Source organism: Aquarana catesbeiana, linkage group LG01 (assembly GCF_042186555.1).
Source record: "Aquarana catesbeiana isolate 2022-GZ linkage group LG01, ASM4218655v1, whole genome shotgun sequence".
In the NCBI taxonomy this organism is placed as follows: Eukaryota; Metazoa; Chordata; class Amphibia; order Anura; family Ranidae; genus Aquarana; species Aquarana catesbeiana.
Window position 1 is genome coordinate 237662929 of NC_133324.1, and position 16837 is coordinate 237679765.

A 16837-nucleotide genomic window follows, 5' to 3' on the forward strand; every position below is an offset into this window, starting at 1 on the left:
CAGCTTTTTTTTTTTTTATTGGTGCACAATGCCTGCATTTATTATTGGTCTAATATACTTTCCAGTTCATTTACAGGTGCAGTTTACCTTCTTCTGAATTGCATTTACACTTCCTTCTAAGCTGCATTAACCCCTGCTTCAAGCTACTTTTTTGTTGCCACTAACTTGTATGCAAAGAAAAGCAGTTCTGACTCGAACAAAAGCCAATCAACACAGAACTAACTCTGGCTAAATATAGAAAAAAAGCTATATGGAAAACTGTTTTGGGGTTTTGGGTTTAGGATTGTGGACATATAAAATTAATTTTGGTACCACCTAATGAGTTTCACTGTAGATCTTCTTTAATGTTATTCTAATGCTGCCTGTGCTTTTTCAATGGGAACTTTAGGATGGTGTGTCTTAATCTGTGGGGGCAGTTATAATTTAACAGTTTTGTTGCCTGTACTACACTTTGCATCTTATCAATAGCTTGTGCTTTTCCATACAGGTTCTTGGATTATCCCAGGGCAGTGTCAGTGACATGCTTTCGAGACCCAAACCATGGAGTAAACTAACCCAGAAAGGCCGAGAACCATTCATTCGAATGCAGCTCTGGCTGACAGATCAGCTTGGCCAAGGGATTACCCAGCAACCTGCCCTGTCACAAGGTAAAGCATTTTATATCTACAAGGATGATGCATCAGTTATTATGTGCAATAAGCAGATGTGGTAGAAAAAGAATAAACAGAAAATGGTCCAAGTACATGCACATGAGGGTAAAACTTCAACTCATGTAGTTAAATATGTCTAGTTTAATATAAATAAAGGCAAAACTTTTTTTTTAGCTTTAGATGGAGTAGAGAGGGTTTAGAACAGTGGCGGCTGGTGCTCAAAATTTTTTGGGGGGGCGCAAACAAACTGAAAAATACTGAAACACTCCCCCCATCAATTGCAGCCTCACTGTGCCCATTAATTGCAGCCTCACTGTGCCTATCAATTGCAGCCTCTTTGTGCCCATCAATTGCAGCCATTGTGCCCCCCAAAACAATGCAGCCACTGTGCCCATCATGTGCAGCCACTGTGCCCATCATATGCAGCCATTGTGCCCATCATATGCAGCCACTTATGCCCATCATATGCAGCCACTTGTGCCCATCATATGCAGCCACTGTGCCCAACATATGCAGCCACTTGTGCCCATCATATGCAGCCACTGTGCCCAACATATGCAGCCACTTGTGCCCATCATATGCAGCCACTTGTGCCCATCAAACGCAGCCACTTGTGCCCATCAAATGCAGCCACTTGTGCCCGTCAAATGCAGCCACTTGTGCCCATCATATGCAGCCACTTGTGCCCATCATATGCAGCCACTTGTGCCCATCATATGCAGCCATTGTGCCCATCAAACGCAGCCACTGTGCACATCAAACACAGCCACTTGTGCCCATCATATGCAGCCACTTGTTAGTGTGAAAATAGCGAAAATTAATTCACTATCGTCACACAATTAGGTGGGATCAGGGTGCACTCTCTGCGCCCAGAGCCCACCCTATTTTGAAGCCTATTAGAGTCCCTGGCTCTAATCAGGTGCTTCAAAAAGTATCACCCCCTCCCGTCATAGGAATCCATGCGTCCGGCGCCCACAGTGCACAGGCCGCCACTGGTTTAGAACACCAATTAGGTTTTTATTACTGTCTGTGCCTCTTTTAGGGAGATTCACCCTTTCCTTTTTACCACTAGCTTCAATAATAAGTATGATAAATGAAAGTAAAAGAAAATCCCAAATTTTGGGTTGTCCCTAAAAAAATTATAGCGGGGAAATCTTCCAACTGGGACAATAGTGCTGGTGACCTGAAAGGCCCCAAGAGATTCCCTTAATTTGTAGGGCTTTCTTCTCACTTTTTTCTGTGGGACAGAAAGTGATGGTCAAAAATGGAAAATGAAATAATGAAGCTTTGCCTATAGTTCTACTGAAATTAGATATGTGCAAATGTTAACACGTGATCTAAAAGTTCTGGAAAATTTTAAAAAATTAAGCGCATACAAGGTACAGAGAGGTTCCAGTTAAATCTACAGATATGCAGGAAAACGTTAGTCATTTGAAGAATACTGGTAATTACCTCGTAAAGCAATCTATTGCAGGTTAACCATAGAACCAGCTTTTTCCTGTTGCTATGATGTGTGAGATTTTACTGTTAAATTTGGTCATGCAATTTGGTGCAAGTCATTCTTATAACTTACATAGGTACATTTTTACCCAGAAAACAGAAATGTAGTTAGAAGCTCCAGGATGCAAAAAAGCACAAATACAGAGGAAACAAAGACAATTGTGCAATTTGTGAACGTGACTGTGTTTCCTCTGTAGTGATTCAACAAAATCACTAAATTATGATTTTACTTATTGCACTTTTTTAAATGTCAGAACATATATGTGCACTGTTTTATGTGACAGACAGCACAGTCAAGTGCCCCACTATAGCAGCAGCACAGTTTGGTCAAAAATCCAGCTCAGTTTTGTGATTTGACTATGATTGGACATTCAGATATGGCAGGCGTCTCATTTCTTTGTTGACATGCTTCCTTTAAATAAAGTGATCTACATTAGGAGTAAGTCCAAGTTTCGCAAAATAGGTAACTTTAGGTCACATATAGGCTTTTGTGAAGAAGCATTTAGGCACACTGTACAAAGCCCAGTAGTTTGGGGTATGTAGCATATTACAATGTGTACATATTGCAAGGGAGAGCCTATATTATATATAGTACAGTACAGCATACAGAAAGCAGCAGTTTATAATATGTTATGTAAAACAAAATGTACAGAGCTCAGTAGTCCACATGTCATATTCAAAACAACAAATGTTGGGCAGTGGTGTGCAGTATGTAACTTTTCACACAATGTGCGGAGTGCAGTGATCCAAATTATGTAACATGCAGAATGCAGTGGACAGTAATATGTATATGTCCAGTTGTCTCATAGAGTACAGCAGTCCAAAATATGTAACATACAGCACAGCATACAGATTGCAACAATTCAGAGTACATAACTTTTAGCATGGTGTACAGAGTTCAATAACTTGGAATTTCCCCCTATAGATTAGAGTTTAGTGTAGCGCCCTTTACACTGATCGTCAGTGAATAAGTGCCCACTTATATTGGTGGTCAGTGGAAGGAAGAATACCTCTTTATATTGATGGTCAGTGGCAAGGAGAATTCGCCATTACATTGGTGGAAAGTGCCCTCTTACAGTGGTGGTCAGTGACAGGAAAAATACTACCTTATCTTGGTGGTCAGTGAAGAAGTGTCTGCTTACATTGGGAATCAGTGTTATATGCCCTATTACTTTGGGGGTCAGTGCTATATGGCCTATTACATTGGGGGTCAGTGAGAGAAAGAATGCACACTTATATTGGTGGTCAGTGGGAAAAAATGCCTCTTTACATTGGTGATCACTGGAAATCAAAGTGCCTCTTTATTTTGGTGGTCAGTAGGATGAGGAATTCCCTATACAATGATGATTAATGGACTATGTAGGCATTGACAGGCAGTGAGTCAGTCTGTCCAAATTGTGGATCAATTCACCTGCAGGCTGGGTGTTCTGACTCAACTACAAAGCAATAAACTTTATCTCCAGCTTCATATAGAGCTTACACGACCCGGTGTTCAATTTATCCCTTGCATCAATTCAGACAGCTTAACTCAATGAATAACTCACTGTTAGAGAGACAGACATTGTATCCTTTCGAATGTTCCGTTTGATGATGGATATTCATAGATAGAAAAACATTGGTGTTGTAAGCCACATGGAAGGATGTTACAGCATGAGGTATACTGAGCAAAATGAATCAGAGAGAGGAAGGGGAGGAGAATATACAGAACTACGGTGGGAGAGAGAGTTCAGTAAGACAGAAGGGAACAAATCTTAAAGGCACAGAGCAATAATAAATCACATAGTGTTACACAACACTCCCCGTCTGAAATCTTTAGATTTCATAACCATAAACTAATATATATATTCAAGAAGTCCAATGCTGTGAAATGCCCTGGAACCTGTAATAAAAAACATGCAACAAGCAAAAATAAACATAAGTCCAACAGGATTGAAGAACATGTAGTCCGACGTATGATGTCTTCAAAGAATTCCAAAGTTCCAAATAGAACCTGAAGATAGTAGCAATGTACTCCCCGCCGTGCCAACAGCATGGCTAGTCCTTGCATAAGTCTCACACCTGGCAAAAGGAGTACTAACTCTGTAATTGGTTGAGTAAAGTTTCGTGTCGATCCTCCCTTGGTTACCTTGACTTCTACCTTCCGGACCTTGTTATCGTCACAGGCATAACTTTAGTAATAAGACCCATTGGCCACTCATTCCGACAAACTTCCTTGTCTTTTATGTTTGCCATTTGTTGCCATTTGTTACGAACTTGAAGGGGATGAAGAGACTCCTTCCTCCAACGATGCCAAAACACATTGGCTAGATGCTGCACCTGCTTCCATTGAGGCCTGTAGATATCCTTGGGTTCGATCTCACTTGAAGATATTACAGCAGTTCCAATCTTTTGAGTAAGAAGCGAAGCTGGAGCACGGTTCACCGGATCATCAGGATCTGCAGATACCGGCACTAAAGGTCTTGCGTTCACTATGGCAGACACTTCAGCGAGAAAGGTAGACAAAGTATCATGGGTGAGTGGTAAAGACTTGTGAGTCTGCAACATGGAGTCTCTATGTTGTCAGGAGCATTGGAGTGTACACTGCAGTGGCTTAGGACATAGTCTTTAGTGCGTTTGAGGGGATCTTCCATATCTGCTATGTTTAGGTTGATGCTGCCTTTCTCACTTGCACCTTCGTCTGCACTGATAGCTTGCTCTAGGACCCTTAGCTTTGCCATAGCTGCATCATGTTTACACTGTTCGTTTAAGATTTCTATTGTTGCTCTTTGACGTGCGGTCTGAGCTTCCAACTCTGCTCTCTTTTCTGCATATGCGACCTGCACCTTGCTGGCTTCCGCTTCAGCGCGGGCACTAATAAGTCGCTCACTGAGTGTTGAGTATTTTGAACTATGACTTCTAGAAGACTTTTTAGAATGTCTGGTGGAAACAGATCTGTGATGCCCTGTACACATGACCGGTTTTTCCGTCAGAATAAACTCTGAAGGTTTTTCCGACGGACTTCCGTCGGAATTCCGCTCAAGCTGTCTTGCATACACACGGTCACACCAAACTCCGACCGTCCAGAACGCGAGGAAGTTCAATAGCCAGTAGCCAATAGCTTCTGTCTCGTCAGAGCATGTCTTCAGAGCATGCGTCGTTTTTGGTACGTCGGAACAGCGTACAGACAAGCGGTTTTCCTGATAGGAATTTAGAACATGTTCTCTTTCTAGGTCCGTCAGAATTTTCGACGTACAAAGTCAGATGGGGCATACACACGATCGGAATATATGATGAAAAGCTCCCGTCAGACTTTTTCTGTCGGACATTCCACTCTTGTGTACACGGCATGAGATGCAGTGTCCTGTAGCAGCTCTATCTTTGCTTCTGCCTTTAATTTGGTTTGCTGGATGAAACTGTTTCTTTCTAGATTAAGAGCCTTGAAATTCTTTAATTCCTCCAGTGAACCTGCTGTGTTCATATTTTGTAAGACATTAATGAACTTGTCACTGGTAAGCTGATAGAGCTCATATGAGGCCGAGAAAGTTGTTTAATGGGCCCTCTAGTGTCAGTAGTTCACGTTCAACAGACACTGTATTAGATTCAGATACAATCTTCTCCCAAAATAGTTTCAAGCTATTAAACAATTCAGTTCTTAAAGCTTCATAATTCTCCATTACTTTCCAAGTTGGTTTGACTGAGCGTTTGAGTAACTCAGTTGGCTCAGGATCTTGTGCTGGTTTTGCTGTGTGTTCATGTTCAGAGCTGTGGTAACTCATGGCACACAATGGCTGAGTGATAAGCAGGCAGGATCTGTGAGCTGTAATATGGCACCATGCAGCCTGGACTCAGGTTATGAGGATTCCACGTGCTGCTGTCTCATTCTTTCTTGCAATGAGGGCAGTAAATCTTGTCTGCATCAGTACTGTCAGGCAGAAATCTTGTAATTAGACTGTGGAACTCTGTTTTTCTACTGTTCTGACTCAACTACAAAGCAATAAACTTTATCTCCAGCTTCATATAGAGCTTACATGACCTGGTGTTCTATTTATCCCTTGCATCAATTCAGAAAGCTTAATTCAATCAATAACTCACTGTTATTGAGAGACAGATGATGTATCCTTTCGAATGTTCCGTTTAATGATGGATATTTATAGATAGAAAAACGTTGGTGTTGTAAGCCACATGGAAAGATGTTACAGCATGAGGTATACTGAGCAAAATGAATCAGAGAGAGGAAGGGGAGGAGAATATACAGAATTATGGTGGGAGAGAGAGTTCAGTAAGACAGAAGGGAACAAATCTTAAAGGCACAGAGCGATAATAAATCACATAGTGTAACACAACACTGGGTGTCAAATGTATCTTCAGCATTGCAATGCAGCCGTGCAGTCATTTTTCATTCAAAGCACTATCTACTGATATGCAGCAGAAACAATATACGGTATATAATATTGTGTGCATGAGAACATGATAGCAAACAATGTAAAATCAGCCACACATGGACACACTACAAAGCCTGCTGAGAGGCTAAAGCCACAAGTTCCAATATCATGCTCCAAAAATAAATAAATAAAACTGGGGGAAATGGAATTAACACTCTCATTTCCTTGGTTTGCTTTAATATAACTATGGGATGGACAAGCAGGCTAATAAAAGGTTTCTATCAGTGGTATAGTTTTACAAGCACAGAAAATAATAGTTTATCTTTCTTTTGAAGGGACAGCAAGCCCTTTGGAAACACAGCCATCCCCATCTCCACCTCCAAGCCCTTCAGATCAAGAAAGAAGTTCAACTGAGCCTCTTATGTTGAGCTTTGAAAGCAGCAAAGAAAACCAGCAGCCAGAAAGCCGATCTACTTCCTCCTTGAGTGGTCGAACCTTCCCAGGTCCTCACCAGTTGGCAGCAGCTGGGATCCAGGAGATTGTGGCCATGTCTCCGGAGCTGGATACATACTCCATTACAAAGAGGGTGAAGGAAGTGCTGACTGACAATAATTTAGGTAAATGTACAAACATTATTGTAATTTGTGTAAAACATGAGCTTCCTACGATTTCCTTTTAGAATGTCTGAACAGTGCAGTACCTAGGGTTTTATATGGAGTTTGGTGGTTTGGAGGGGTGAAGCTCATCTCACAACACACTCCATGCAGAGCAAATACTAACAAAAAGCAATTCTGTGGTTCATGGTGTAGAGTGTGTACAGTATGTTCATAAGACACTCACATGATACAAATCTATTTATAAAGTTCCCTTTTCCTGTTTTCTGGAAGTGACACTCATTTACATGAATGCAAAGCAACGTGATGACCTACAGTTTATTTAAATCTTCTATCAGCAATTTCCATTGGAAAAATTTCCACCTCTTAGAAGTTCATGGAATCAGTCATACACAGTCAGTGTTTGTGTTACTTCCTGATGTATATAAATATTAGAGATGATTTGTGTATTAATAGGCATGAGTGATTGGTAATGTATCTGTACCTGAAATGATAAATGAAATAGCTCCAAATGTGGCTCTCTCGCTCCCTCTTTATTACTATATACAAAATGACTGTGCAGCTCCTGCCCAATGAAAAAAGGATCTGCAAGCAGACCATATGATCTAAGGCAGGAGCTGGCAGTATTATTGCAACTCCACAGCTATGAGAACATGAAAGATGTGTGCTTCAGAGAGTAAGAAAACATCCTAACTGCTGGTCCGGCTGCAATAATTTTTATGACTCTTGAGAAGAACAAAGGGGACATTTCCAGCTCTTTAGTTTCACTTTTATTAAGGCTGCAACCTGGCTAGTATTTTACATCGTCCTGACTTTTAAACAGAGGACAGAGTATGTGCTGGTGAAAATTAATTCTCTGGCAAGTCTCCCAATAATTTCCTTTACCCAATACTCCTCCTCAATACTTAACAGAGTCAACTTTCTTCTTTCTGACACTTTAGCCTTGTTTTCAGTGATTGTCTTTTGTGCCCCTCCTGGGTATCACATGTCTGTTAACATATGAAGCATTCCTGGCAGTACAGTGCCTTGAAAAAGTATTCATATACCCTTGATATTTTCCACATTTTGTCATGTTACCACCAAAAAGTAAATGTATTTTATTGGGATTTTATGTGATAGACCAACACAAAGTGGCACAAAATTGTGAAGTAGAAGGAAAATGATAAAATGGTTTTCATTTTTTTTTACAAATAAATATGTGAAAAGTGTGGCGTGCATTTGTATTCAGCTCCCTCTACTCTGATACCCCTAACTAAAATTGAGTGCAACCAATTGCCTTCAGAAGTCACCTAATTAGTAAATAGTACATCTGTGTGTACATTAATCTCAGTATAAATACAGCTGCTCTGTGAAGCCCTCAGAGGTTATAAAACCTCAGTGAACAAACAGCATCATGAAGGCCAAGGAACACATCAGACGGGTCAGAGATAAGGTTGTGGAGAAGTTTAAAGCAGGGTTAGGGTATAAAAAAAATCCCAAGCTTTGAACATCTCTTGGAGCACTGTTCAATCCATCATCCGAAAATGGAAAGAGTATGGCACAACTGCAAACCTACCAAGATATGGCCGTCCACCTAATCTGACAGGCCGGGCAAGGAGAGAATTCATCAGAGAAGCAGACAAGAGGCCCATGGTAACTCTGGAGGAGCTGCAGAGGTCCATAGCTCAGGTGGGAGAATCTGCCCATTGGACAACTATTAGTCATGCACTTCACAAATCTGGCCTTTATGGAAGAGTAGCAAGAAGAAAGCCATTGTTGAAAGAAAGCCATAAGAAGTCCCGTTTGCAGTTTGCGAGAAGCCGTTTGGGGGACAAAGCAAAAATGTGGAAGAAGGTGCTCTGGTCAGATGAGACCAAAATTTAACTTTTGGCCTAAATGCAAAATGCTATGTGTGGTGGAAAACTAACTGAACACACCATCCCCACCGTGAAACATGGTGTGGCAGCGTTATGTTGTGGGGATGCTTTTCTTCAGCAGGGACAGGGGAGCTGGTCAGCATTAATGGGAAGATGGATGCCAAATACAGGGCAATCTTAGAAAGAAAACCTGTTATGCCGTGTACACACGGGCGGACTTTTCTACCAAACTCGTCCACCAGAACGAATCCGTCAGACAATCCGACCGTGTGTGGGCTTCATCGGACTTCCGACGGACCTTTTCGGTCAAAAACCAGACAGACTTTAGATTTGAAACATGTTTCAAATCTTTCCAACAGATTCGAGTTTGGTCGAAAAATCTGTTCGTCTGTATGCTAGTCTGACGGACAAAAACCGACGCTAGGGCAGCTATTGGCTACTGGCTATCAACTTCCTTATTTTAGTCCGGTCGTAGGTCATCACGTACGAATCCGTCGGACTTTGGTGTGATCGTGTGTAGCCAAGTCCGTTCGTTCAAAAGTCTGTCAGAAGTCCGTCGGGAAGACTGATGGACCTTTGATGCCGAAGAGTCCGCCCGTGTGTACACAGCATTAGAGTCTGCAAAAGACTTGAGATGTGGCGGAGATTCACCTTCCAGCAGGCCAACAACCCTAAACATACAGCCAGAGCTACAATGGAATGGTTTAGATCAAAGCATATTCATGAGTTAGAATGGCCCAGTCAAAGTCCAGACCTAAATCCAATTCAGAATCTATGGCAAGACTTGAAAATTGCTGTTCACAGACACTCTTCATCCAATCTGACAGAGCTTGAGCTATTTTGCAAAAAAGAATAGGTAACAATGTCACTCTCTAGATGTGCAAAGCTGATAGAGACATACCGAAAAAGACTTGCAGCTGTATTTGCAGGGAAAGATGGTCCTACAAAGTATTTACTCAGGGGGGCTGAATACAAATGCACACCACGCTTTCACATATTTATTTGTAAAAAATTTTGAAAACCATTTATCATTTTCCTTCCACTTCACAATTATGTGCCACTTTGTGTTGGTCTATCACATAAAATCCCAATAAAATACATTTAAATTTTTGGTGGTAACATGACAAAATGTGGAAAATTTCAAGGGGTATGAATACTTTGTCGAGGCATTGTACAACATCACATTCAAAATTCACAGACACATAATCTGATAAGCCCATCTTCCCCTATGCTTTTGTCAGAGTTTGCTATTTTTTTATTATTTCAAATAAAGATTTGATTGCAAATTCCCCCTCAATGAGTATATGAAACTTAGTCCCTGACTAGTTCATGTCTGCAGTTCTTGAGCAGCTCGAAGTCCTTTAGTAAGTTCACAGCCCCTGAACAGTTCCTGTAGTAAATTTGCAGTCTCTGCCCAGCTACCCTACTAAGTCCGCAGCCCCCGACCAACTCGTATAGTTGTTCTGCAATCTCTGACTAGGCCTCAGTCCCAAACCAGCTCAGAAAATAACTCTGCAGTCCCTGTCCAGCATTTGTAGTAAGTCCACAGTTCTTGACCAGTTCCTGTAATAAGCCTGCAATCTCTGGCCAGCTACCCTACTAAGTCCGCAGCCCCCGACCAACTCCTATAGTAATTTTGCAATCTCTGACCAGGCCTCAGTCCTGAACCAGCTCCGAAAATAACTCTGCAGTCCCTGTCCAGCATTTGTAGTAAGTCCCTGACCAGCTCCTGTGGTATGAATGTAGACCCTGACCAATTCCTCTAGTAAGTAATTCTGCAGGTACTGATCAGCTCGTGTAGCTTATAGTCTCTGACCATCTCCTGTTTTATCTTTGTAGCGTTTGACCAGCTACTGTAGCATATCCGCAATGTCTGAAAAGCTCCTGTAATGTGTCCGACCTTCAGTGTTGTGTCTGTAGGCACATGACAAGCTACTATAGCAAGTGCGCAGTGTCTAACATCACCTCTAGTATTTCTGCAGTGTTTGACAAGCTTCTGTAGTATGTTTGCAGTGTCTGACCATCTCTTGTATCGTGTCTGCAGTATCTGATAAGATTTTCTAGCATGTCTGCACTGTTTTACTATCTCATGTAGCATGTTCACAGTGTCTGATAAGCTCATGCATAATATCTTAGGTTTCTGACCATCTCCTGTAGCTTGTCCTTGGTATCTAATAAGCTTCTGTAGAATATGTGTAGTGTTTGACAATCTCTTGTAGCAAGTCTGCACCTGTCTGGTAAGCTCCTGTAAAATGTCTTTTAGTGTATCCACAGTATCTGATAAACTCCTGTAGAATGTCAGCAGTGTCTGACCAGCTGCTGTAGCGTGTCCATAGTCTCTGAAGCACCTGCAGCTTGTCTGCAGTGTATGACCAGTTCCTGTGGCATGTTCAGGTTCATATGGCAAGCTCCTGTAACATGTTTGACCAGCTTCCATGTCTGGCAGAGTCTTACCAGTCTTACACATGTGTAAGCACAATGATTTCTATAAGCCACAGATAATTTCCTGCATTGTAAACATCTTGCTTCTCCCACACTACCAAAGCACTCAGTGGGTTGACACTGAAGATTGTGGGGGTGCTTAACAGGATTTGAAGTCAGTTGAAACCAAAATTTAGGGTCCCATTCATAAAGCGGTGCTATGACCTTATTCAGTGGTAAGGCATGCTCTGCTGAAAAAAAAAGGCATGAGGAGGCACAGTCCTGTAAGCAACCTTTTCTTCAAAACATAGTTCTCTTTGTGATTACCGTAAGACCCCGCACCATCTGCACTGCAGCCTGTATTTTATAAGTAGGCTAAAAAATGAAGTAATATTGCAGTGTCCAGCGGATAGTTATATCCACTATAACTAGGACTCCTAGCACCTGATTGGGTATTCTTTACAAAGTGAAGCTTCACCATGTTCACTAAGCTCTGGGGAAAATGAGTGCAGCTGCACTTGCAAGGTGCCCAGTCTATTTACCCTTAGTAAATCAACCTCTAAAGCTGGCCATACATTATACAATTTTAGGTGTTTAGGTTTGACCTTATATTATATGGTTTTGGTAAATCTAAAAAAAAATTTGTATAATGTATGGCCAGCCTTATGCTGCGTACACACGGTCGGACTTTTCGACCGGACTTGTCCAACGGACGCCGGCGGACAATCCGATCGTGTGTGGGCTTCACCGGACCTTCAGCGGACTTTTCCAGTCGCAAATCTGACGGACTTTAGATTTGGAACATGCTTCAAATCTTTACGTCGTAACTCTGCCGGACCCAGAAATCCGCTCGTCTGTATGCTAGTCCGACGGACAAAAACCCATGCTAGGGCAGCTATTGGCTACTGCCTATCAAGTTCCTTATTTTAGTCCGGTGTACGTCATCACGTACGAATCCGTCGGACTTTGGTGTGATCGTGTGTAGGCAAGTTCCGGTCGTTAGAAAGTCTGTTGAAAGTGCGCCAAAAGTCCGTCGAAAGTCTGTCGAAAGTCTGTCGGACGGGCTGTCAGACTTTTGTAGCTGAAAAGTCCGACCTTGTGTACGCCGCATTAGTGTTTCACGGCAATCAAGGATTTTTATCCATGTTACACCCACTTTAGGTCACACCCCACCTTGGCCAATTTTTTTTTTTTTTTAAGAAAGGTGGCAAAACCCACACACTTATAAAAAGAAAAAAATTGCTGAATTTGCTGAATATTGCTGAATTTAGAGCTACAGTATACACTCAGAGTTTGTTTTTTTCAGAATATAATTATATTTTTATAATTTTATTGGGTTTACTTGAGCGCAGCGCATATTTTTTCTTTTGACATTTGACACGATATATGAGACGTGATCCGCGCACGCAGCTATTAGTAGTACACATTGGGCACAGTATTAGTGTGGCTCACAAGATCTAGTCATAATTAGTTAAAACCCACACACTTAGTTGTCTTTGGAATTCACTAATGATCTGTGTAACTTTGGTAGGAAAAGTAAATTCTTCTGTCCCTATGTTATCATGCTCATAACAGCCCCATTTTTTTATCTGTTACAACAAGTTCCACAACTTTCTTCACTAACATGAAGCATATTTTTAAAATAGCTGCTGAGAGTAATTAACAAACATATACTGCCATTTTGATGACTCTCTAAGGTTCACACTGAGTGGAAGCCAGATAATTTATTAGTAGGCTTTGGGTTGGTGATGCGCCAAGCAGAAACCCATTTAATTGCAGATTAACTTAACAAAGCAAGCTTTACTCAGGGTGGTGGGGGTTTTATCAAACTGTGAATTTGTGCTTTAAACTCCAGACCCATTTTCACATTTCAGGTAATGGGTCTACTACTAATTCAACACTCACTTTGTTATTACATATGAGACAGATGGGATAGAAAGTACTGTGCAGAAGTTTTAAGCAGGTGTGAAAAAATGCTGTAAATTAAGAATGCTTTCAGAAAAAGAAGTGTTACTACTGTAGTTTATTTTTATCAATTAACAAAATGGAAAGTACATGAACAGAAGAGTAATCCAAATCACATCAGTATTTGGTGTGACCACCCTTTGCCTTCAAAACAGCATTAATCTTTCTAGGTACACTTGCACACACTTTTTGAAGGGCTTTTCCAAACATCTTGGAGTACTAATCACAGATCTTCGGTGGATGTACGCTGCCTCAAATCCTTCTGTATCTGCATGTAATCCCAGACAAGACTTGATGATATTGAGATCAGGGCTGTGTGGGGGCCAAAGCATCACTCCCAGGACTCCTTGTTCTTCTTTACTTTGAAGATAGTTCTTAAGGACATCGGATGTATGTTTGGGGTCGTTGTCTTAATGCAGCATACATTTGGGGCCAATCACATGCCTCCCTGAGGTATGGTATGATAGATAAATATCTGCCTGTATTTCTCAGCATTTGAGGGCACCATTGTTCCTGACCAAATCGCCAACTCCATTTATAGAAATGCAGCCCCAAACTTGCAAGGAACATCCATCATGCTTCACCGTTGCCTGCAGATACTCACTATTGTACAGAAATATTTAAAATTTTGACTCGTCAGTTCAGAGCACCTGCTACCATTTTCTGCACCCCAGTTCCTATGTTTTTTTGTATAGTTGGGTCACTTAGCTTTGTTTCCACATCAGAGGTATGGCTTTTTCGCCGCAATTCTTCCATGAAGACTTCTCCAGACAGTAGATGGGTATACCTGGATCCCACTGATTTCCACCAGTTCTGTTCTGATGGCACTGCTGGACATATTCCGATGTTGAGGGGAAGTAAGCATGATGTGTCTTTCATCTGCTGCATTAAGTTTCCTTTGCCGACCACTGTGTCTGTGGTCCTCAATGTTGCCTGTTTCTTTGTGCTTCTTCAAAAGAGCTTGAACAGCACATCTCAAAACCCCAGTTTGAAATCTTTGCCCGGGAGAGACCTTGCAGATGCAGTATACCTACCCTATGTCTTGTTGCTGTGCTCAGTCTTGCCATGTTGTATGACCTGTGAAATGAAACTCTTACATGACATCATCTTAGTAGCAAAGTTTGGCTGTTCCTTACCCAGTTTTAAGCCTCCTACATAGCTGTTTCTGTTTCAGTTAATGACTGTGTTTCAACCTGCATATGACATTGATGATCATTAGCACCTGCTTGACATAATTGGTTAATATTATACCTGACTCTAATCCTACAAAATCCCTGACTTTGTGCAAGTTATTGATTTTTTTTTTTGTTTGCAAACTTCTTTTTATTGGTTATGCATAGCACAAAGAAAAGAAAACAAGTAACAAAAATTGGTCGCCACCTGCGACAGCAGAAAAATACAGTTGAAAAACATCAAAAACACTCCCCCAATCCAGGCTATCCACCCTGTGGGCTACGCCACCTTCCCGGATGTAAGTCTCCCTTAAGGGGTAGGAGTAACAAAGTAAATTCAAAAGTAGAAATAACTGCAGTCCCCAAAGCATTAGGGCATAAAATCACATATTTTTTGTACATGTTAGGCAGCAGCGAGGCCTGAAGCAGACCCCAGGGTTGGAAAAAGAGGACTCCAGAGCAAGGTGTACCCATATCCTCCTCTATTTAGCCAGCCTCCGCTTGACCATTAATACCATAATGACTTTAGGCAACAGTAACAAAACTATCTAAGCAGATATGCCAGACTTATTCAAATTTTTTAGGGCAACCCCTGCTTAAGTATGTACAGTGGCTTTATAGAATGGAATCACTTTATTCACAAGCCCTTCCTAGTAAGACAAGGAGGGAGTCATGGGTTTCTTCCAATAGAGGATCAGCGCTTTGCGAGCATAAAATAGTAGCAGGCTAAACAAAGTGCGTTGAGCTCTAGTAGGCACCAGGCTCTCTACTAGACCAAGCAGGCAGTTTGCCACTGTCATAGGCATGGCCAAAGAGGTGATCTCTGTGATGCAGCGCACAATGGCAGACCAATACTCCTGAACCACCGGACAATGCCAAAAGATCTGACCAAAGTTGGTCGGGGAATGTGAGCTGTGCCAACACTCCGCTGAGGCCCCAGGGTAAATTCTAGATAACTTTGCTGGAGTATAATATATCCTATGTAGAAGTTTTAAGTGAATTAACTGGTCCCTTACTAGTACTAAGTGACTGAAAGGGAAACTCCACGTATCGTCATATCATATTCCCCTCCCAAGTCCGGAACCTCCTCCACCCATCTCTCTCTACACCTGGTTACCGAGGGGGGAGGGACAGGGAAAAGTTCTTTATACAATTCTGATAACATTTTTTTCATGGACTCATCCAGTAGGACAGTGGTTCTCAACCTCAGTCCTCAAGTACCCCTAACAAGCCATGTTTTCAGGTTTTCCTTTATCTTGTACAGGTGCTTTAAATCAGAGTCAATGGCTTGGTATTTTGGACAGCTATTTTATCTATATCTTTAGAAGAGAAATTCCCAAAACGTGGCCTGTTGGGGGTACTTGAGGACTGAGGTTGAAAACCACTGCAGTAGGACATTCTCCAAACTTAAGGAATTCATCTCCACTCTAGTGGAACCAAATTGGGAGATAAATGCGTGTCGCAATTAGAGGAAGCGAAAGAGATAGGCGTTAAGTAGGTTAAACCTCTGTTTTAGGTCTGCAAACGGAGATAGTTCGCCCCCTCTGGTGACATCTCCTAAAGTTTTAATCCCTTTTGTCGCCTATATGATAGGATCTGGTATAGAAAGGAAATGGGGAAAATGGGGATTCATCCACAGTGGCGAGGCCAGTGATAGGCAACCAGAAGCAGGAGCCAGTAACTCCTGAACACAGTCCCAAGCTTTAATAGTAGCTCGCATTGCCCCTGTCAGGAGAAATTTAGCCCCAGAGTCTCTATACAGAAGGAGGCGCAGGCTCTCATATGAGCCCAGTACCGCTGTCTCAAATACCATGGCAGAATCTCCATCGTCCACATGTTGTTTTGATTTTATATCGATTTTTCTTCTTTTTGGGGTGTGTAGTGGTAGGGGTAGGGGGCACTGTATGTGTTCAATTATGACATTCCTTATACATACACAATTTAAAGTGCATAGTGCTAATTAATAATATACAATTAATAAATCCTGACAATCCAGTGCTGAAATTGATTATTGACAGTGATTCAAATTAATACATCCAAAATAAAGTCCATAAATCTTTTTCTTTTTGGGTGCAACTTCAATTCTTAAACCGTCACCAGTAGCAAACTTCACGTAGATCACCCAGTGAATGTGAATGAATTGTTTACTCGCCAGACCACCATGACCTTTTTAGCTAAAAAAAAAAAGGTCAGGTTAAGCTGTTAGCATGATTTAACTGTCCTGCTGGTGTGCCAAAGGAGGTGTGATTGGGAACCTTGTAATTTCTCTACCGCGATAGCTCATTTTAAAAAAAGATA

The 16837-nt window shown here is 41.6% G+C and overlaps 1 protein-coding gene across 3 annotated transcripts in view; it reads left to right on the forward strand.

Annotated features, from left to right (window-relative positions):
• CUX2 (cut like homeobox 2) overlaps positions 1-16837 on the forward strand; it is a 755888-nt gene that overhangs the window by 718019 nt on the left and 21032 nt on the right. For all 3 annotated transcript variants that reach the window (XM_073626099.1, XM_073626084.1, XM_073626092.1), the window contains 2 exons: positions 488-647; positions 6847-7128. In XM_073626099.1, coding sequence (XP_073482200.1) covers positions 488-647; positions 6847-7128 — 442 coding nt within the window. The remainder of the gene's footprint in view (positions 1-487; positions 648-6846; positions 7129-16837) is intronic.